This window comes from Myodes glareolus, chromosome 8 (genome assembly GCF_982192425.1).
Source record: "Myodes glareolus chromosome 8, mMyoGla1.1, whole genome shotgun sequence".
Taxonomy (NCBI): Eukaryota; Metazoa; Chordata; class Mammalia; order Rodentia; family Cricetidae; genus Myodes; species Myodes glareolus.
Genome location: NC_142033.1, coordinates 71,232,964 through 71,255,421, shown reverse-complemented (window position 1 = coordinate 71,255,421; position 22,458 = coordinate 71,232,964). Strand labels below are relative to the sequence as shown.

The 22,458-nt window shown below is 39.3% G+C and overlaps 1 protein-coding gene across 4 annotated transcripts in view; it reads left to right on the top strand.

Moving 5' to 3' along the window:
* Htt (huntingtin) overlaps window positions 1–22,458 on the top strand; it is a 153,257-nt gene that overhangs the window by 37,187 nt on the left and 93,612 nt on the right. For 3 of the 4 annotated variants that reach the window (XM_085691995.2, XM_085691997.2, XM_085691998.2), the window contains exons 8-18: window positions 1,547–1,725; window positions 3,342–3,546; window positions 8,385–8,432; window positions 12,081–12,161; window positions 13,320–13,660; window positions 18,784–18,910; window positions 19,149–19,267; window positions 20,287–20,398; window positions 20,591–20,728; window positions 21,470–21,628; window positions 21,874–21,971. In XM_085691995.2, coding sequence (XP_085548121.2) covers window positions 1,547–1,725; window positions 3,342–3,546; window positions 8,385–8,432; window positions 12,081–12,161; window positions 13,320–13,660; window positions 18,784–18,910; window positions 19,149–19,267; window positions 20,287–20,398; window positions 20,591–20,728; window positions 21,470–21,628; window positions 21,874–21,971 — 1,607 coding nt within the window. The remainder of the gene's footprint in view (window positions 1–1,546; window positions 1,726–3,341; window positions 3,547–8,384; window positions 8,433–12,080; window positions 12,162–13,319; window positions 13,661–18,783; window positions 18,911–19,148; window positions 19,268–20,286; window positions 20,399–20,590; window positions 20,729–21,469; window positions 21,629–21,873; window positions 21,972–22,458) is intronic. The other variant, XM_085691996.2, reaches the window with a different exon arrangement.

Sequence of the window (22,458 nt, the reverse complement as noted above, 5' to 3'; positions counted from 1 at the left end):
CAGCTGGTATGTTATCTTACCTTCTGGGCCTGGCCCTTTGTTCAGGAGACCTAAGGTTTTGCCTTAGCCCTCTGTAGGTACTCTAGGAAACCAACATTTTCCGTTTCATTTTTGTCTGGTGTCAAAATCAAAATCGACAGTAGTAAATCCTGCTGGAGTAACCATATGGACACTTGATACAATTATATGGCTTATAAGTACAGTTCTATTCCCTGTTACAATCTTGCCAAGCCAAGGGCATGTTTTATGCTACAAAGCTGCTCCTTGATGTAGGTATACACGTAACCTATGTTTCATAGTCTTGCTTATGTCACCCTTCCCTCTAACTGCCAGGCTTACAATAGGGTACTCTTGTAGGTCTCTTCTTTTGCTAGTGTGTACTGGGGTTTTCTGAGCAGTGAACTGTACCAGGCATTTTCTTCCAACCAGCTACAACATCATGATACAGAGGCTTCTTAATTAGTTTTGAATGCTCAGCCTTAGCTTCGTTCTTTTCTGGCTAGCTCTTTTTGATTTATGTTTATTTATTTTTATTTAAGTTTTACGTGCATTGGTGTTTTTTGATGAGTGTTAGGTCCCTTGGAACTGGAGTTCCAGACAGTTGTGAGCTGCCACCTGGTTGCTGGGAACTGAACCTGACTTTTCTGGAAAAGCGCTGAGTGCTCTTAACCACTGAGCCATCTCTCCAGTCCCTGGCTAACTCTTTTAATTTAAATTTACCTGTTTCTCTTTATTTATCTTTTGCCTTGGAGTTTATTGTCTTCTTTTTGTTGTTGCTGTTGTTGTTGTTTTTCGAGACACGGTTTCTCTATGTAGGCCTGGCTGTCCTGGAACTCACTCTGTAGACCACGTTGGCCTCAAACTCACAGAGATCCTCCTGCCTCTGCCTTCCTGAGTGCTGGGATTAAAGGTGTGTGCTACTACCACCTGACTCTTCTGTATATCTTATTTTCACTGCTTCTTGTGTCTGCCAGGCTTCTTGCCTGGGTGTGTTCTTTATTTGCTACTCTTCCTTTCTTGTTCTTCCTATTCTTCTTAAGCCTAGATGTCTCCTACTATTTATTCTTTGCCTGACAGCCCCACCTATCTATTTTTTGCCTAGCTATTGGCTATTCAGCTTTTTATTAGATGCCTTAGGCAGAGAAGGTAAAACAGATGCAACATGTCTTTACATAATTAAACACACATGTTTACATCTTTAAACCAGTGCAACATAAACAAAAGTAACACACCTTTACACAGTTAAAGTAATATTCTGTACCATTAAGAAATGTAACACATGGGGGCTGGAGAGATGGCTCAGCGGTTAAGAGCACTGACTGCTCTTCCCGAGGACCCGGGTTCAATTCCCAGCACCCACATGGCAGCTTGTAACTGTCTGAAAATCCAGTTCCAGGGGATCTGACACCTTCACACCAATGCACATAAAATAAAGTTAAATAAACCATAAAAAAATTTTTAAAAAAAGGTAACACATCTTTGCCTGGTTAAAATAATATTCTCCAACAGTGGACTGGCTGATAAGCTCCTTTGGCTGCCTTTGCAGGTCTGCTGGTTCCCATGGAGGAAGAACATTCCACTCTTTTGATCCTCGGTGTCCTGCTCACATTGAGGTGTCTAGTGCCCTTGCTTCAGCAGCAGGTCAAGGACACAAGTCTAAAAGGCAGTTTTGGGGTGACCCGGAAAGAAATGGAAGTTTCGCCTTCTGTAGAGCAGCTTGTCCAGGTAAGGGAGCTCTGTCCTTACACTTACATGAGGACTACTCAAAGACCAAATAATGTCTACATGTGCCAGGGCTTTTGGGATTGAAGTGTAGTCTGTGGCCTCCGTCAGCCTGGTTATGAGTAAAATGGAAATATTATATCACTGTTGCCTTGTCTCAAAAGGTAGTAGGGTGGGGTGGGGGAGGATGAAAATAATACAGCTCTTCACGGTAATGGAAAATTTTTCTTATTAAGTAACTTTAATAGGCTTCATAGTGAATAATTTTATGTATACTTAAGATATATTTTAAATATTTGTAGCAAATTTCTAGGCAGTGCTACCACCAGAATTAGTGTTACATCATAGCCTTAAATGTAGGAAATGTATTCCTTGGAAGCACCTTGTTTCTGGAAGTGTTAGGACAGAAGGAAGTGAGATATGTGATAGTGTGCTTCTCCTCACTCCAGAGGAGTTGGGATGTAGCTTCAGAAACCAGATATGAGCTGTTGCCTAATGCAGGGGCCCCACGTATCTTCCACAAAGGTCCAGAGAGTATATCTACTAAGCTTTGTGTGTCTAGCCATCTTCCTTGAACACCCTCAAGTGTTGTAGAGTGAAAGCCACAGCTAGCCCATGACTGTGGCCACAGTGAGTCTTCATCCACAGAAGCACGCACAGAATCACAGTACAGCAGTGTATATGCCTGTGACCCCATTACTTGGGATGCCGAGACAATTACAAGTTTCCTACATGCCTGGGCTTATAGGAAGTCCAAGCTATCTGTAGCTACAAGATGAGACCAGGTCTCAAAAAAGTCAAAATAGGGAGTGGAGAGCAAGTATAAAGCCAAATAAGGCTGTGTCTAGCAATTTGCCAGTCAGGATTTAGGGGTATGTGTACAGGTTGCATAAGAAGAGCTGAAGTCAAAGTTTAAAGGTAACTTCCTGGGAAGCTTTTACTCTTTGTTTTTTATTGTTTTACACTGACTTTCAAAATGCCTAGTTTTTGTTTTGTTTTGTATATCAACTTATGATAAAGTTGGCAAACTTGCAAGGAAAATGTAGAATCCAGTGAAATGTTAATTTTAAATGGTGATTTTATAAGTGTAGTTGAAATTGTTTAGGATATATTTATACTGCAAACTTAACGTGTTATCTGAAGTTATAATTTAGACCTGTGGACTCTTTCCCCCTAGTTACTTTAAAGAGAAAACTAACAAACTCATTGTTTTTATAGTATGGTATAATTTAAAAAAGCATCAAAAATATCTGACTCACATCCTTAAAATTTCTAGCTCTTTTCTCCCCAGCAGTCAGAGCCGTGTTTCTGATGGTTGGATGTCCCCACCTGTTTCCACAGCAGTGTCTATTTTATTCTCTTTCCTATTCATCAGTTTTGGGAACTGGAGATCCTGAGTTAGCATACCTAGAGGAAGTGCTCTGTGTATTTCCCAGGGGATAATATATTGAAAAAATATGGGAATTCAGAAAATATAGTGGACAACAATGACCCTAGAAGTGGTAAAGAAGCCTTTAGAGACAAAAATTAAGGCACACATTCAACAAAAATCAATGAAAACAAAATGAAATTTGGAATGCATTTTAAACACTATTGAAGGCCTGTGTTTCTACTCCTAGGTTTATGAACTGACTTTGCATCACATGCAGCACCAAGACCACAATGTGGTGACAGGGGCTCTGGAACTCTTGCAGCAGCTCTTCCGTACTCCTCCTCCTGAGCTGCTGCAAGCACTGACAACACCAGGTGGTCTTGGGCAGCTCACTGTGGTTCAAGAGGAGGCCAGGGGCCATGGCCGCAGCGGGAGCATTGTGGAACTTTTAGGTATGTTCTCTGCTAGTTCTTCTAACCAGCCATACAATAATGCTCATATCCTTCTGTTACTTTATTGGACTATACTTTGCTAAGCCGTTCATGCCTAAGTCGTTTCCCCAAACTTAAAATGTAGGCATCATCTTTTCCAAATAAATTACAGTATAGAAAATTAGGTGAGGCCACACCTTTGAAGCCTGGTCTCCTGACTCTTGGGCTTGTCACCTGCATTTCAGGTGCAGTGAAGTAGAAATATGAGGAATATGAGGCAGAGTATTTTTTTAGGACCTATAGTTGGATGTTTCTCTTCTGCCTGCCTATTCCCAAATACCCAGTGACTGCTTGCCAAATATTGACTTGGAGGCTTAATATTACTTATAAATGCTCAGCCAGTAGCTCAGGCTTATATTTTAAGTTAACCCATATTCCTTATTTATGCTCTGCCATGTGGTGATACCTTTTTCGCCTGGCATGTTCATCTTCTGTACCCTCTGTGTCTGGCTGGAGATTACTGACTTCTGCACTCCTCCTTACTGATGTCATTGTCATTGCCTCACCTAACGCCTTGCTTGTCTACTGGCCAGTCAGCATTTTATTAAACCTATTCAAGTGTACAAGAGGATTTTTCCACAGCATTTTTCCCTTTTTGTCTAATTAAAGGAAAGACTTTAACTTTAACATTGTAAAATTATATACAACAAAAACAGTTATCAAGTAAGAATTATAGTTACAACATCCAGTCTATTTATATTTAGCAAAATTAGAGAAAATACTCTGTTATCTTTGTGAGTACAAAGTTTTGTACCTAATTTATCTTTTATCGTAACTAAAAAAACCTCTAACTATCTTGTCTTCAACTCCATTAAAGACCCCAGAAAGGTGAAATGTTACCTAATGACAGGGACCTCAAGCTGCCTGGACAGTCACCCAAAGTTCCTCTGTAATGTTGGGGTATGTACCACCCACCTGTACTATGTTACAGTACGGTACTACTCCTGTATTGTGGCGCCTGCACTACTGGACCATTTGTGAGCCAGGCAAGGGCCTGGAGATTTAAACACACAGACAGAGACACGGGTCATCCTTGAAACAGGAATGCCCCCATTTATTGTGTACCAGGGGCAGCTTATATAGGGATCCTTAACTGATAGCCATGCCACAGCCAAATCCACCAGAAACCACTCCCCTGCCATCAGAAACTCCTGAGGGTCTTGTGCTCAGAACAGCTGCAAGCATAACACACGTTGTTTACAAGAAATTAAGGATCTGGGGTTCACAGCTCCCAACAGGGACATCCATATTTGGTCTACAAGCCTAACATGTCTGACAGACTTTCCTGTGAACAGGAAATGTTGACAAACTCTCCTACTTTGTCTTGGCAAAGTTCGGCATTCTCCTTTCTTGCATCTGCTGGTTTAGTTTGGACAGTAACTGTCAGCAATGAGGCAAGGGCAGTTTCTTTGCGCAAGTGGCTAGCTTTTGCCATAAAGAAAATAAACTCCCTACAGATTTTATTTTGTGCCTATTATTCTCTTTGAAGTCATTGATGCTGCTAGGAGCAGATGAGTCTCACTATTGAGAAAAATCTAAGTTTTTAAAACATTTTAAATGCTGTATTCTGTAGGTCTCTGAAATATATCTCTTTATGACCTTGATAACCTAACATGACTGTAAGTTTGCTATTATAGATGACTTTTAATCTGTATTTCTTAATTATATATTACATCTTTAAATGAACTACATAAACATAATATATATACATATATATATATACACACACACACACACACACACACACAGTATAACAAAATTAACTTTTAATTTGTGTCAGTAAACCAGAAGTTATACTAATGTAAAATATGTAAGATTAGCTAGGCAGTGGTGGCACATGCCTTTTATCTCAGCACTCAGGTAGGAAGAGACAGGTGGTTTTCTGTGAGTTCAAGGCTAGCCTTGCCTACAGAGCAAGATCCAGGACAGCCAGAGCTACACAGAGAAATCCTATCTTGAAAAACAAACAAACAAAAAAACAAAAAGCAAAAAATATAATTAATATATTTTGCTTAAAGAAGATTCAATAATCTACCCTTTTATCCTATTTTTATCCAATTATTTCTATATCCCCCCCCCTTTCTTTTTAGTAAGAAATTCTTGAATCTAATCTTCTTTGTTTAGGTTTTTTCCTGACCATTATCAATAGCGACTTGTAACCAAATGGTGATAAACATCCATAATTTTTAGGGGAATATTGGGTATCATTCTCTGTAGTAAGAGGCCACTTGTTTGTTTCCTGGCTGCCCAGACTCCTGAAATAATCACACAAAAACTGTATTGCTAGCTAGCCCTTACATCTAGAATTAACCCATTTCCATTATTTTATATTTTGCCACGAGACTTGTAGCCTACTGCCAAGGTTATAGTTAGCAGCTCATGTCTTTCCCCTCTGGCGGCTACATGGCTTCTCACTGACTCTAGCCTGGCTATATTCTGTTAAGCCTTTGGCCGAAAACAGCTTCTTTATTAACCAATAAAAGCAACACATATACAGATGGACTTCCCACACCAGTTCTCTTGACTACTTCCTGTTGATTCTGGGCCCTGGTATTCTTTGGGGGACTCTGAGAAAATTTAGGATTTTGGTCAAGTCCCGACTGGAGTAGTCTGTGAGACTGGATCATCTCAGCCAGCATCCCTGCAGCTGTTCTCAATGCAGAACTCAGAGGAAACTGCCACGGATGTGCTCTAAGATGTTGGATCATCTGGGCCATCCGTTCCCATTGAGATTTTTCATGGGGGTCTTCTTCTATCATTGCTGATTTTTCTTAATTGGGAATGAATCCACAGCCTCTCATTTCCTGTGGAAACAAAAACATAACCTCTCTCCCAAAGTAACATATCTTTTGACTTAAATTTTGAAGTCAAGATATTTTTAAAGATATAGGTTGGTTTAATTTAGTAACTTTCACAATCAATTATCTCTCAGCAGTTATTATTTGCCCATTAACAGTCAAAAAATCCAATAACAACATAATAAAATACAGAATCCAGATTCTGTGTCTTTTTAATATGGTTTATCATGGTTTTTTTTTGTTGTTGTTGTTACTCTATTCCCTTTTTAAGGACTTTATTATTTTTAAATCTATGTTTCTACCCTTTCTCTTCTCTCTCTGAAGCCTATTATTTTTAAACACTGTGATCCAGTAAATGGCCTTTATTGTCTCACTCTATCCTTATTATGTATCTGTAACCTTTCCTGTCTGCATGAGCAAAAGAACTGGTGTGTAACTTAGCTCATGGTGTGTTGGTATTGACGCCTCCCTCTCAATTCCCTGAGAAGCTAGTCTCATGTGGAGGCACATTTACCATCCCAACTCTGGGAAGTTTCTAGGTCCATACCTCCACCTAGTAGTGGTGCCTCCGACTGCTCATAAACACCATATACGTGTTTGGTAGTGTGGCCTGGTTTTGCCACTAGCACTGAGCCAGAAAGCCGTCTCTTAAGGGAGCCACACCTCTGCTCACTGCAAGCAAACAGAGCCACCCCACCCCCAGTGCAGCTACCAAGAAGCCATGCTTGACTCTGTTCTTGTGTGTTTAGAATCCTTTTTTAAACTTTGTCAGGTTTTATGTGAAAATTTCAGCCCCACGTTGGAACACCATATGTAAACAGATGTTTTCTGTCCTGCTCACCTGTTCCTAATACCCAGTGGCTGCTTCCTTAATAACTGACATGGAGGCTTAATGTTACTTAAAAATGCTCAGTCAGTAGCTCAGGCTATTACTAACTAGTTCTTACATTTCAAGTTAACCCATATTTTGTATTCATGCTCTGCCATGTGTCATTACCTTTATTAGCTTAGCACGTTCATCTTTTGCTCCTTCTGTGTCTGGCTGGCGACTCCTGACTTCTACCCTTCTCCTTCCTATCATCCTTAGTTTGGTCATTCCACCTACTGGCCAATCAGCATTTTATTAAACTAATTCAAGTGGCAAATCTTTACAGTGTACAAGAGAATTATTCCACAGCTGGACTCTCATGTTTGATTGTCAGGGATGAATCTGTAGGGAAACAAACAAGTAGCCCATTCTTCTTCTTGTTGGATCCTAATTTTAGAGAACCCCTTCCATTCTTGATTCTTGCAGACACCTCCCTAGCCTGCTTTCTATTCTTGGGCTCAAAGAGTTTGGGCCCTAGAGTAGGCCTCGGCAACCTGCCCTGTCTGACATGAGCTACCCTTGGATGGTGGGACAGATAGGAATCTGTGGGTGCCAGCCTCCAGAAGTGGCTTAGCATTTAGTAGCTTCAATAAATTCTGCTGACCCAGGCTTGCCATGGCTGCCACAGTATGTACATTGAGGATCCAGACTTACCTATAACTACAAACTAGAGACCTTCTGCCTAAGAAATCTGATAGTGGCCTTGTGAACTTAAATGTTTACCTGGACTATGAGCAGAAAATGTTTAGTGCCCTTGGCACTAAAGGATTCTTGTTATTTTGGTGGAAAGCATGTTGTATGACCAATGAATGGAAACACACATCTCTAGTAACTGTTTCCAATGAAAGCTTATATTTGATTGCTGGTTAATCAGATAATAATGTAAGATCTTATAGTTTTAATTTGGCTTTTAAAGTGCAATTTATACGAACTCTTTTATCATTTCAGCCATTATCTTTAGAACTCTGCATTTGAACATGTGATACTGGTGTTTAAGCATCTCTTAGGGAAATATGTCCATAATATTCCTACTGTTTTAGGATTTGAGTCAATCTTTTTAAGGATTTTTAAATTTCTTGCAGAACTTAGCAGCTTGTTATCTTACTCTCTCTGTTACTTTCTGTGATTTACAGCTGGAGGGGGTTCCTCGTGCAGCCCTGTTCTCTCAAGAAAACAAAAAGGTGATTATTTGAAAATCCAAGTCTTGCATTGAATTGAACTGCAGTTTCTGTGTTTGCATAATGCCTTAGGTTCTGCTTATATTTCCTCCCAGAAGAGTGAGTGCATATGCGAGTGCTGTTGGAATCTGAAGTTTTCTGTCCTTTAAAAATTGTTTATATCAGAATTGTTTATCATAATTTCTAATGTTTGAGGTCAAAGATCTGCAAACTTTCTGCAATGGACTAGAGAGTAAATATTTTAACCTTGTGGGCCATAGGCTCTTGAAGCTACTTTCTTGCCTTGTGGCCTCCAAAGGCCAATGATATAATGAGTGAGCTGCTGGGTCTGACTGTTTTCCAGTGAAATCATAAAGATGCAGGTGAGCTCAGTACTACTTTAGAGAATGTACCACTGCATTTTATAAAGGTACTTTCCTTTGTAATAAATTTTTTAGATACATTGAATAGTTTGTTTTGTTCATCATTTTATTCATGCCTAGTTATCAATTTTTAGCCATATTTAACTTTTTTGCATATATATATTCTTTTTGTTTGTTTTTGTTTTTTGAGACAGGGTTTCTCTGTGTAACAGCCCTGACTGTCCTGGAACAAGCTCTGTAGCCCATGCTGGCCTCAAACTCAAGGAGATCTGCCTGACTCTGCCCCCTGAGTTCTGGGATTAGAGGCATGGACTGCTATTGCCCGGTGCATATGAATATGCTGACCTATTTTTTTTTTTATTACAGTGTTTTTGATTTGACCTGATAGCTTGTTTCTGATATGACCTAATAGCTTTATACATGTGGCCACATTGCAGCAGCAACCTTTCTTTTGCATTATAGCTATTGATGGGAAAGAATTTCTTTCTTTTTTTTTTTTTTTGCAACAATTGTCTTTTATTAGGCACAGGATTTTAAATGATCTCTTCAATTTCTCCATACACAGGCAAAACTATGTGTGCCATTTAACATACTGGAGCTTGCCAACTGACTCACTACCTAGAGAAGGGAAAATTAGCCCAACCTGCTTAGCCAGGAGGCCAATTCATCTGCCGACCCCCGAGAACATGGAGATGAATATGATAGACAGACTGTCCCCCGTCTGCACCTTCATTCACCACCATCCGATAGGATGGGAAAGAATTTCATTTTTATTTTAAAATCTTAAAAGAGATATATTTTTTCTGTGTTGTAATTTGAACATTTGAGTATTATTTGCCATATTAAATTTGATGTATTTACCTCCATTTTTAAAGTTTTGAGAAGGTCCTCACTGTATAATGCAAGCTGGCCTTGGCCTCAAAATTTTTCTGCCTTTCCTTCCCAAGTGCTGGGTTTATAGTACACCTCACTTTTGAATGAGTTCTTAACAGGAATAACATTCTAGTTCCCACTGAATTAATGGAACATTTACTTGAAGATTTGGGGAGCCAGATATCATAATGCACACCTGGAAGCTGGGGCAGGAGTCCTTTGGACTACATGTCAAGACCTCGCCTCTTAAAAAGAAAGCCAAATGTTTGAGTCATCATAGTATTAGACACTTAACTGAGATTTTAGAAAGCGCTGCAAATGTTTAAAGGTCAGAAGAATCCTAAGAAATATTATGCTTTATAGATCTGTGGACACTTGGTGAAGTCAGTCTGCTAACTTATTCCATACTTACTTTGTCCAGAGATGGTGACAAAGGTGATATTACTGAGATTAGTTCTGCTTTCTACTATTTCCTCAATGTGATAATTTTTTATTTAGATCAGTGATTTTAAAACTTTTTGTTATAACTGGAAGATTCTTTTCTTCAAATATTGTGCTGGCTAGTTATATATCAGCTTGATATAAAGTAGAATCATTTTGGAAGAAGGAATCATAAGAAAATATCCTCACTAGATTGATCTGTGGACAAGCCTGTGGTTCCTTTTCTTGACTGATGATATAGAAAGGTTCAACTCACTCTGGGTGTTGCCATCCCTGGACTGGTGGTGCTGGGTGCTATAAGAAAGCAGATTGAGCAAGCCAGTAAGCAGCATTCCTTCAGGGTCTCTGCTTCAGTTACTGCCTCCAGGTTCCTACTCTGATTTCCCTTACTTTTTCCCCAAGTTACTTTTGGTCGTGGTGTTTTATCACAGTAATAAAACCTAACTAGACAAGTGTAATCTGCCAGATATAAAATAGATAGAAGCAGAGTTGTGGAGCATGTAGAATTCATCCAAGGTTAGGAGCAGCCCGGAGCCTTTTCTTTTTTTGGCAGCTCTCTGTCCATCCATCCATCTATCTAATCTTTAGTGCATTGGTGGATGATTTGCCTACATGCATGTCTGTGTAAGGGTGCCAGATTCCTTGGAATTGGAGTTATAGTGGGCTAGGAATTGAACCCCTGATCCTCTGAAAGAGCAACTAATGCCCTTAGCCAATGAGCCATCTCTCCAGCTCCTGGCAACCTTTCTTTTATGTCTTCAAGTAATCTACCCTAGGGGCCTCTCCCCAGAACATAGTCGTCAGCTACCAACTTTGAGGATAGAAACGGCTTCATTAAGATCTAAATTCACTGTTCTTGGGTCTTAATTTCTTGAGTCTTTGCTTTCTTAAACTACATGTTCTGTTAATGAATGACTGTTAGTATTTATGTCGAATTGCTGTGTTAATTTAGCACAGATTTGTGTCCTCTTTGCTTATAAGCTTGTGTTTTTAATGATGAAATTTTATAGTATCATTTTTAGTTTGCCTCAGTGTGACGAAATAACTGATATAAAAAACTTCAGGAGAAAGATTTATTTTTGGCCATAGTTTCAGAGGTCTGAAATCATGGCAGGGAAGATGTGCAACCAGAAAGCAGGGGCATATTCCTGTGCTGGTGGACTTCCTTGGTCTTAATTTTTTATTTCAAATTCTGAGCACCAATCTTCCCTCTTAGTTACTCAGTCCTCTCTGGAAATCTCTTAGGCATTTCTCACTTCAGTCAAGCTGACAATCAAGATCAAACCATAATGGTGTTGTTTAGTGATGTTTGAATGTAATATAACCATAAAGATATTAAGCCTGATTTTTCTTTCTAATATGATTTTAAACATAAACTATAAAATGTATTTTAAAGATGTTGCAAGAAAATATTTGTTCTCCCAGAGTCTTAGCTGTAGTCTAGAATATGAAAAGATAATGACTTACTTATATGTAAGAGTTTGCTTTCAAGTTTTTATTTGCCATTGGAGATAGAACATGGATATTCCAAGGGTTGATTGATAAAATTGCACCTTTTCAACTATAAGCTACTCATTCATTAAGTAATAATAAGTTATTTAACTCGTTGGCAGCAATTAAAATCAGTTAAAAGATTACTTTGTGGTATATTCTCTTTTCATTCTTAACATTGCGGTAGCATAAAACACATGATGGATAAATTGTATGAGGGTAAATTAAATATACTTGTGATTTCCAATTTAGAATGTATGTTTATTTGATTTTTGTTTGTTTTTTGAGACACAGTCTCACTGTGTAACCTTGGTTAGCCTAAAACTTGCTGTATAGACCAGACTGTCCTCAAACTCATAGAGTTTTCTGGTTTCTGAGTGCTGGGACTAAAATTGTATAGCACCATGCCTGACTATTTATTTGCTTTAAGAAAAACCCTTATTTTTAATAAAATTAAAAAGTAATACTTTTGTATTATTTCTAGGCAAAGTGCTCTTAGGAGAAGAAGAAGCCTTGGAAGATGACTCGGAGTCCAGGTCAGATGTCAGCAGCTCAGCCTTTGCAGGTAGTTTTTTGTGAGCAGCCGTGTCAGCCTTCACTTACTCCCTACCATCTCACGCCCCCTTTATCACCTAAGCCTGCAGATGACATTGTGGGGCAGGGGTGGCCTGCTCAGAAGGTGACTTTGTAGTTCAACTGCTTTTTTAACGTTCACTCTGAATGCGTGTGGCTGTGCGCTTTTCTTGTTTTAGGCTATTAAAAAGTTAAACAGGATTTGCAAGTAGTCATGTAAGATTATTTATATACTTTAATAAATACAGGTATTATCTTAAAACACTGATAACTATATAAAATGCCGACAGCTTTTGGTTATATTTATTTTAGGTAAATATAAACAAGACCTCTTGAGATACTTGGTAAGGAGAATTTGAATAGTGTCAATGGACTTTCCTCCTCAATGCTTACAAGATAAGAAGTCAACAGAAGAACTTTGGCCTATCTAGACTAGTGTAAAACTCAGTTACCTGTGACCCAGTTTCCTTCACCTGGCCACTGCTCACATCTTGTTTGTTTTTTGAAGTGATTTTGTTTTTGTAATTATTGTTTTATTTCATAAAACAAGCCATACTATCAGCTTACTAGAAGCACACACTTTTCTTTTGTTACAATCTATCATTCCCAACCATCGGCACCTTTCATTTCCTGCAATACAAATCACCCACTTAGTTTTTGCAAGTCCTTCCAAACATATAAGGATGAATAAATGTTAAATATTATAGAATAGGTACTGAGTGATTTTGATCTCACATTATGTTTGTAAGTGGGAATTTCAAAATTCAACTAGGAAAATGTGGAGGGTGTTTATCCTATGGGAGGCTAGGACTGGAGTGGAGGTGAGGTGGAAGAAGGCAAGCCTACCCTAAAGGGATAATGCAGTCACTGCTGTTGTTGCTTGTTTAGAGTTCCTGTGACTCTCCTTGTGTCCCTGACCAGCTGCCTTTGAATTACACATGTCCTGTGTGTGATTTAGAGTTGGTTAAGACTTGCTTTGGGTTTTATCATAGAACACATTTGAGAATATTCGCAACCATAAAGAATCTCCTTGTTTCAACCAACCCCTTTGTTATGTTCAATCTTTTCTTCACCATGCTCCAAGTTGTTTCATCATTACAATATTCAGTATAAGGAACTTTTTGTCATTTTGTATTCCTTTGATTTCTAGCCTCTGTGAAGAGTGAGATTGGTGGAGAGCTTGCTGCTTCTTCGGGTGTTTCCACTCCTGGTTCTGTAAGTCATGACATCATCACTGAGCAGCCACGGTCCCAGCACACACTTCAAGCAGAGTCTGTGGATTTGTCGGGCTGTGACTTGACCAGTGCTGCTACTGATGGAGATGAGGAGGACATCTTGAGCCATAGCTCCAGCCAGTTCAGTGCCGTCCCATCCGATCCTGCCATGGACCTGAATGATGGGACCCAGGCCTCCTCACCCATCAGTGACAGCTCTCAGACCACCACTGAAGGACCTGATTCAGCTGTGACTCCTTCCGACAGTTCTGAAATTGTGAGTGGGTAGAGGGTGGCCTGGTTCTTTTATGTTGGGTCTGTTTGTTTTCCTGAGCTCATTTGCTAAATGTCCACACTTGGACCTGCCTATTATTTTCTTTATTACTTCACATTAATATTGCAGAGATGGTTAACAAAGAACTTAACTTTGTTTGATGCCTCCATTAAAAAAATCACCTAGTATCTTTTGTATTGAAAAGATATTTATTTATTTATTTATTTATTTATTTATTTATTTATTTATTATGTACACAATATTCTGTCTGTCTGCCTGCAGGCCAGAAGAGGGCATCAAATCTCATTTCAGATGGTTGTGAGCCACCATGTGGTTGCTGGGAACTGAACTCAGGACCTTTGGAAGAACAGACAATGCCCTTAACTGCTGAGTCATCTCTCCAGCCCCACTTGTCATATCTTTACTACCTGGTTGAACCTGGTTGTACAGCTACTTTAAAATCTTCAAGGAGCTTGTTATTGTAAATGCCTGTGGTTGTAATGAAATGTGGTTGTTAATATTAATACTGTGTATTTTTTTTTTTAGCACTTTTTGACCTTTCAACATGCTTGCTTACACCACATTCTGTTTTGTAGTAGCACATATCTCTGTCCCTGTGACTTCTAAATTTGTGGCTAGGAATTACCTCAAAGATTGTATAATCAGAAAGTTTGGTGCAAGTGGATGCTGAGTTGTGGTTTCTTTTTTAGCTTACTTGACAGTTTGTTGTATTTCTAAAATAGGGTCCTAGCCTAGGCTGGCCTTAAATTTGAGGTCTGCTTTCTTTAGCTTTGAACTGTTGGAAATGTGGGCATGATCCATACCTGATCTACATTCTGAATTGCTGTTTTTTTTTTCCCTCTCTCTCCTCTTTCTCTTCTTACTGTAGTAAAGTAACATATAACAAAATCATCTTATCCATTTTTTAGCATACAGCTCAGTGGTATTAAATATATTTAAACAGTCAGGTGGAATCACCTCCAAAACCTCCATTAAGTCTTCATCTTATGAATCCTTGCCCTTTGTAAAGACCTGTGCACTCCTCTGTAACCATTGTTTTTGTTGACAATACAAGTTTGATGACTAGGTTTTTTATGTAGCTTGCTTATCGTATGGTATTTACCCTTATATGACTGACTTACTTGACAAAATGCTCTCTGTGTAGCATGGGTGAGAATTCCCCCCCCCTTTTTTTTTTAGGGCTGAATAACGTTCCATTATATGGATAGGCTACATTTGGTTATCCTTCCATCTGTCAGTGAATATTTGGGTTACCTTTACATTTTAACAATTATGAATAGTGGCACTATGAACATAGATCTACAAAATATCTCTAAGACCCCGCTTTCAATGGCTTATAGCCAAAAGTAGAACAGTTTTTACATTCAATTTTAAGTGTATATAATTAAATATTAGCTAGTGTAGATTATATTTTATTAAGAATATGGCAGGATGTTTTGACTTGCCTCTGAATTTTATATTGTACCCTGCATTTCTGAAATATAAATGAGATACTAGACTGGATATAAAACACTGAATTCAAGTTAGAAATGAGTATGTGTTGTGACCACAGAAGCTGAGGACATGGCTTCAGTAAGTTGCTTCTATGCAAGCATGAATTTGGATCCTCAGTTAAAAGGGTACTGCACACTTGTAATCCCAGCATTGAGAAGGTAGAGACAGTGACTTGCTGGCTAACCAGTCTATCCCAAATGGGTAAGCTCCAGGTTAACTGAGAGACCTTGTCTCAAAAATAGAGAGCAGAAGATACTGGTCATTGACCTCTGGGCTCCACATGCATGCTCATAAACATGCATGCACTTACTCTACACACACACACACACACACATTATGACTGCAAATATCTGATTTGGTTCTGCCTCTCCAGGTGGCCAATAGATGTTCCTTATGATGACAGTGAAATTTCTCATTTCACTTGCTGAGCAGTTGATCTGTTTTTCAAGAGGCTAGGTAAACCCACTCAAGGGAATACAGTGCAGGAATTTATTTTTAGTTGTTCTTGATTATATAGATTATTTGTCTCTTATTGAAAAATTTGGAATATGTTTTTCATGATTACAGAAAAATTATTTGTACGATTATGGTCTATTTTGTATGGTGATGCATGCATGAGTGTGTAGGCATCCTTTCCTGTGCGTGCTCAAGTAGAAGCAGAATAGCATGTTGGGAATCATCCTCTATTACCTTCTGCCTCATTGCCTTGAGGCAGGATTTCTCAGTGAATTAGAAGCTCACAGTTTTGGTTTAGCTAGTTGGCAAATGAGATTACAGGACCTATCTCTACCCCTGGTGCTGGAGTTTATAGGTCTGTGCAACCACATGTGGATTTTTCCATGTGTTCTAGGGGTTTTGAATTCAGTCCTCATGCTTACAAAACAAGCACTCCTAGCCACTGAGCTATCTCCCCAGCCCCAGTGCACCTTACTTTTTGAGACAGGGTTCATACTGAACCCAAAGATTACCTTTTTGCCTAGACTAGCTGGTCAGCAAACTTCTGGTACCCACTTCATCAGAGCTGGGGTGATAGATGCACGCTGTTACACCTGGTTTTACTTAGGTGATAGGGATCTGAACTCAGGTCTTCATGCTTGCACAGTGAACACTTTGCCCAGTGAGCCATATCCCCAGCAGCAATTGCTCAGTTTTCAGGTAAATTGCACATAAATGTCAAATAGATAAGAAACATTTTGCAATACGGAATTGTTGACACAGAAATACAGCTCTCATCTCAAAGGGGATAAGAGTAAGTTTATTCTGAAGCCAAATATTAGTGACTGTGGCTCAAGAACAGATTCAGGTTACTCTGGTTTCTATGTTCCTGTGTGGTGACAGTTTGGTGAAGTTTTCATAATAATAGAAAAAGAAATTCATAAATGAAGATAGTCTTCAAATACAGTGGTAGTTATCTCAGACAGGTTGGAGTGAAGTGGGAAGATATTAATAAGTGGAAACTAGGGTTCTATTTGTACATCTTAAAGGATTTCTTAAGGTTTAAAAGATGTTAGGTCAGTTGGGAGTGGTGGCCCACACTTTTAATCTCAGTACTTGTGAGATGGAGGCAGTCGTATCTGAGTTCAAGGTCACCCTGGTCCACAAAGCAAGGGTTATACAGAAAAATTCTTTTTCTTGAAAAACAACAACAAAAGAAGCAAAGAAAAGATGTTAGGTCACAAACAGAAGAAGATAATAAATGACTATCAGTGGGCTAAAGATGCCGAAAGATATTTTGGCTCTAGGCTGTAGTACCCTCTTTTCTCCACATTCTTGAATTCTCATTGGTTCCACCTTGCTGTTCTTTCCAGGAACTTTTTCCCACAGAATCTGCTCCAGGTTCGTGACTGGACAATATGAAGTATTTATAAATTTAGTGGAGATAATCTGTTGTTATATTCTTGTCTAAAAGCCTTGTCTTTGTTTTTAACTTACTATAAAATTTGTTTATGAAGACAAAAATTTTTAAAAAAATATTTTTCTTTGAGAATTCCATATATGTATTTTGATAATGTTTATCTCTTACCTTTCTGCCTAACTCCTCTCATGTCCTTTTTTTAAAAAAAATAATTTTTTTAATCAAAGAAGTTTACAGAGTAAAATTTCTTTAGAATTTCTAGAGCTATAACAGTTTGTTGCGTGACCTTTCCCTGGGGAGATAAGTAAATGTCTGTATCCCAGATAGGACACCAATGACAGACCAAAGTAATGGTTCCATCTAAGTCTGGTTTAACAATCAGTTATTTTAGTTGGAGCTGCTTATAGGAGCATAAGCCAAGGGCTGTGTACCAGAGTATGGGCAGCTTATAAACATCTATACCATTGAAGAATGAATATGTTTATCCCTGCCATCATTAACCACTTCTGTATCCTTAGGAAGGAGCAAGGTGCCACAAACCTGCCCCCACAGTGTTAATTTGCCTGTCTTGTGCAGGCCTGATGTAGGGAATCATAGATGCTTAGAGTTCAAGAGCACAGCAGTTGTGTCATGCCCAGATAACTTTCCACAGCAAAGGTTTTCTTAGCAGTGAAGAGCTCATTTTATTTTCACATGCATTTACCTATGGGCATTGAATAAGTAATTGCCCTTTGGGTTTTGTATGTGCCTCTGATGCAACATGGTCTTTGAATTCTGCTTGCATAAAATGCTAGGCTCTACTGAGCCTACCCAGAGAATGTGAGTGTGGGAGATGTGGTCCCACCCCTCATCTGCCATAAGGTAGCATGAGCGAGGGAGATATGCTTCCCCCCTCATACTCTGCCTTTGGCAGGTGGGAGAGCTGGCCCTCCCTGAGGTCATAAGAACAGGAGAGCTATTCTGGCCCCCTCACTGGCTATAGAACTCAGGAGACTGACCATTTCACCTCACCTGAGCTACATAGTAGGGCTGGCCTTGATGGTGTAGGTGTGAGTGAGCTTGCCCGGAGGGTATGAAGGTAGGAGAACCAGCCTTTGCCCCTTGCTCCTTGCTATCTAGGGTGAAATAGCCAGGGCAATGCTGGAGAGCTCATGCTGGTTTTGAGGATTGGGGAGAATTGGTGGGCTGACCAACCCTGCAACCACCTGGCCTCAGAACCAGGTTTATGTGTTGGCCTACCCCAACATCCACCCTATCTATGACCTGTGGAGCACATGAAGGGGCTGGTTCTGCAGATTCAAAGCTGTAGGATCTCCAAGACACAGGGTAACAGCAGGTTATCCTTGTCTTGTGGGGAGTCCCAGTGCGGGCATGGTATCAGAAGTGTAGCAGAAACTGGAGACCTGGAACCAGAGCAGTGACTCTTTGCAATGAACACTTGCAAGTAAAGATATGTGTATACTGAATGTTATACTGTGTGATTCACTGTCACACTGGAGCTTCCACATCCTTCCTTCCTCCCTCCTTTTTTTCCTTTCAATTTAATTTTTATTTTTTTTGGGGGGGTACGATGGGGCAGCAGGTTGTAAGAGTAGAGGGCAGATAGGAAGGGATGGGGAAATGAATGGAACCAAGATGAATGATGTGAAAACCACAAAGATTAAATAAAAAGTTAAAAAAAAATGCTCAGTTCTTTTGGTGTCTTTTCCTTCATGTTGGAGGACTTGCCCCTGATAGTCCCCCTTTATCTGCACAGGTATTAGATGGTGCTGACAACCAGTATTTAGGCATGCAGATAGGACAGCCACAGGAGGAAGATGAGGAGGAGGCTGCGGGTGTTCTTTCCAGTGAAGTATCAGATGTTTTCAGAAACTCTTCTCTGGGTAAGTTTACTTTATATGATGTAAATGTTATTAGCCTTAGATATCTTTATCTTTACTTCCAAGATGAAACTTTTTGGTATCATTATTTTTATTTTTGATTTGTAAATAGCAGCTGAAAATGGCAATTTAGGTTTAATTAGATCTTGATTAAAATCCTGTTCCTTATGTTGTTTTTGTGTAAATATATACATATTTTGATTGGAAACTTGTTACTTAATCATGATTTCTATTTTTAAAGCCCTTCAACAAGCACACTTATTGGAGAGAATGGGTCATAACAGACAACCTTCTGACAGCAGTATGGATAAGTTTGTATCCAGAGATGAAGTTGCTGAAGCAAGTGACCCAGAAAGCAAGGTGAGCTAATTAGGCAGGAGCTTGCTTACGTGTGAGGTGTTGGAATTTCCTTGGTTTCTGATGTTTTCATTTGTTCCTATCCCAGCTCTGGGCTTATTTCTTTGCTCTAGAAACACTGGACACTCCCAGGCCTCTGTCCTTCTTTTTACCTCTCTAGGAATATCCACGTTCTTTTTTGTTGTTGTTTTGTTTTTTGAGACAGGGTTCCTCTATAGCTTTGAAGCCTGTCCCGGAACTAGCTCTTGTAGACCAGGCTAGGCTCGAACTCAAAGAGATCCACCTGCCTCTGCCTGGGATTAAATTAATCCCAGTCGAGTGTTGGGATTAAAGGCGTGCTTCACCACCGTCCAGCTGGATACCCACATTCTTAACAGTTGCCTCGTTCTGTCTCCTCAGAGTTCCCCTTGCACAGTTGTAGCCTGTGCTTAGCTCTTCCTTGCCTGATAATCCTGTATCATTCCTTTGAGGCTTTTGCAGAGCTTTGCAGTAGTTCTTGGTTTTGTTTACTCCACTGTTTAAAACATCTTTTTATCGTTTGCCTTTCATGCACATTACTGTATTTACAATAACTTTACATTCCTTGAAGTCATGAATACATTTTATTTAATCCCATCAGTCTAAATGGCATCCTTTGAAAGTGCCCTCCAGTTTTCTGTTATATCCTTCTAACCTTTGGACTTCTCTAGCTTTTTTCTTTGTCTGGTATCCTTTTGTTCATGTGTTTGTTTTGTTTTTTGAGATAGGTTCTCACTGTATAACCTTAACTGGCCTGGAACTCATAGTATCTTCTACATTTCCTGTAGACACTTGTGGCTTGTCAACTGTGTTGATTGCTGGGTTTTATTACCTTCCTGTGCACCTCTCCACAGCCCTAGGGTCCTGTTTTAGGGTTCCAACTGTGTTCATTTTGAGGTCAGGCATGGAGGTGGCTAAGTATAGGCATCTCTGTTTCTAGCACTCTGGTGTAATTTATTTTGTTGACTGAACTAGTGAATCAAATGTTTACTTCTCTCTTCTAGGCTTGCCGAATCAAAGGTGACATAGGACAACCTAATGATGATGATTCTGCCCCTCTGGTCCATTGTGTCCGCCTTTTATCTGCTTCCTTTTTGTTAACTGGGGAAAAGAAAGGTAAGTACAGCAGAACAGCTGTAGAGTTGAGGGGGGATACTTTCGAGTTTAGAAGTCAATTTGTTGGTCTGTTGGCATTTTGTTATTGGGATGAACTTTACTTTTTATTAGTTGGTAAGAAAGGGAGAAAATGAGAGGGGTGGGTTTTGTTTCTTGGAAAAGGTTAAAGGGGTCTGGGTGGTTCCTTTGCAGCACTGGTTCCAGACAGAGATGTGAGAGTCAGTGTGAAGGCCCTGGCCCTCAGCTGTATTGGTGCAGCCGTGGCCCTTCATCCAGAATCTTTCTTCAGCAAACTGTATAAAGTACCTCTTGACACCATGGAAAGTGCTGGTATGTTGAACATTCACTTCTTCCCTTCAGGTACTTAAGCTACTCACAGTCTTGCCTTCTTTGTCATAAGATAGTGAGTGTTTCCACTTAGCTTGTGTGTTTCATCTGTGTTGGAGCTCTCCAGATGTGTACATAGTTATATCGATTAGTCTCATGACTCTCTTAGATGTTATATGTGTAGTGGAAGCACTCAAGTCATAAAAAAGAAGCTTAGGAATGTATCTATTTTATACACGTCCTGGATTTCTTCTTAAATCACAAGCTGCATTGTTAAATTGCTCTGCATCACATTCACCTGGATCAGAAATCGACATTCAGACTAAGACTGGCCAAGAAAGCACCTCACCCTGTCTCCCATTGAACACAGTTGTTCTGGAGCGAAAAGTATCTTCTACTGTCTTTCTTTGAGTGACTAGACAAACCCATGTTATTGTGTTTAGAGTTAACAAATGTATATTAGATTGGTTGTTTCTAATCTTTATTTTCAAATGAAGTCTTGGAAGTTTGGTTTTATCTGATAACCTGGAATCACAATCTAGAAATTCTGATATATTGAGATAATTGCAATGTGATGAATCTGGAACCTTTAAACCTCATGTATCTTTTACTACTTAGGATATTATGGTCAAGTCCTTTGTAGATGTAAAATGTCACTTTTCTCCCTTTTCTGAGAATGAAACTTTATTTGTAGTATAAATTTGTTGATGGAGAAGGTACAGGCTAGGTCTTTTGTGTCCACAGAGGAACAGTATGTCTCTGACATCTTGAACTACATCGATCATGGAGACCCACAGGTCCGAGGAGCTACTGCCATCCTCTGTGGAACCCTCATCTACTCCATACTCAGCAGGTCTCGGCTCCGTGTTGGTGACTGGCTGGGCAACATTAGAACCCTGACAGGTAATGAACAATTTGTCCTGGTGAATTCTGTATATTGTTCCCAGGTTCATGTTTCATTTTTTAATTAATTAATTAAAATAACATTTTTTCATTTATTTTACATAGCAACCAGTTTCTCTTCGCTACTCTCCTCCTGTCCTCTCCCCTTTTGCATCTACCTCCTTCCCCATCCACTCCTCCTTCATCTCCATTCAGAAAGCGATCATGTTTCTATAGAGACATTTTTTGCTCATTCTTCTGGTTAGGAAATACGTTCTCTCTGGTGGACTGCATTCCTTTGCTGCAGAAAACTTTGAAGGATGAGTCTTCTGTTACTTGCAAGTTGGCTTGTACAGCTGTTAGGGTGAGTATAATGTTTTACATAAACTGTTCCTTGGTTTAGTGAGCTTGCCATTGATACAGTTAAATTTGGAACTAATAGGTCACATTTTCATAACCTGTAAGCAATAATTTGCAGGAATCTACCACTCAGCTTTTGAAAAACATTGTCATGATATTAAAATTTAATAAAGTTTTAGGTTTAATTCTTGGAATCTTTATTTGAAGCATTCTTTCTCCTAAAGAGAATGTTTAAAAATGTACCTTGCTATTATCAAATATCAAATTTGTTGAATTTTTTAAAAATACTCTTTTTTAAGATTGTGGACTTGTTGAGTTGCAATGGTATTATGATTATTATTTAACTGACCTTATGTTTGTGTCTTTTGTGAGAAGAGCCTTGGCTCCTCAAGTGAGAGTAAGATGGAATATTTCCTGTCAGCTGTCTTATAAGTCACAGTTGGCCATAGCAGAAAATTTAATCAAAGAATCAAAACAAAAACACAGTGGTT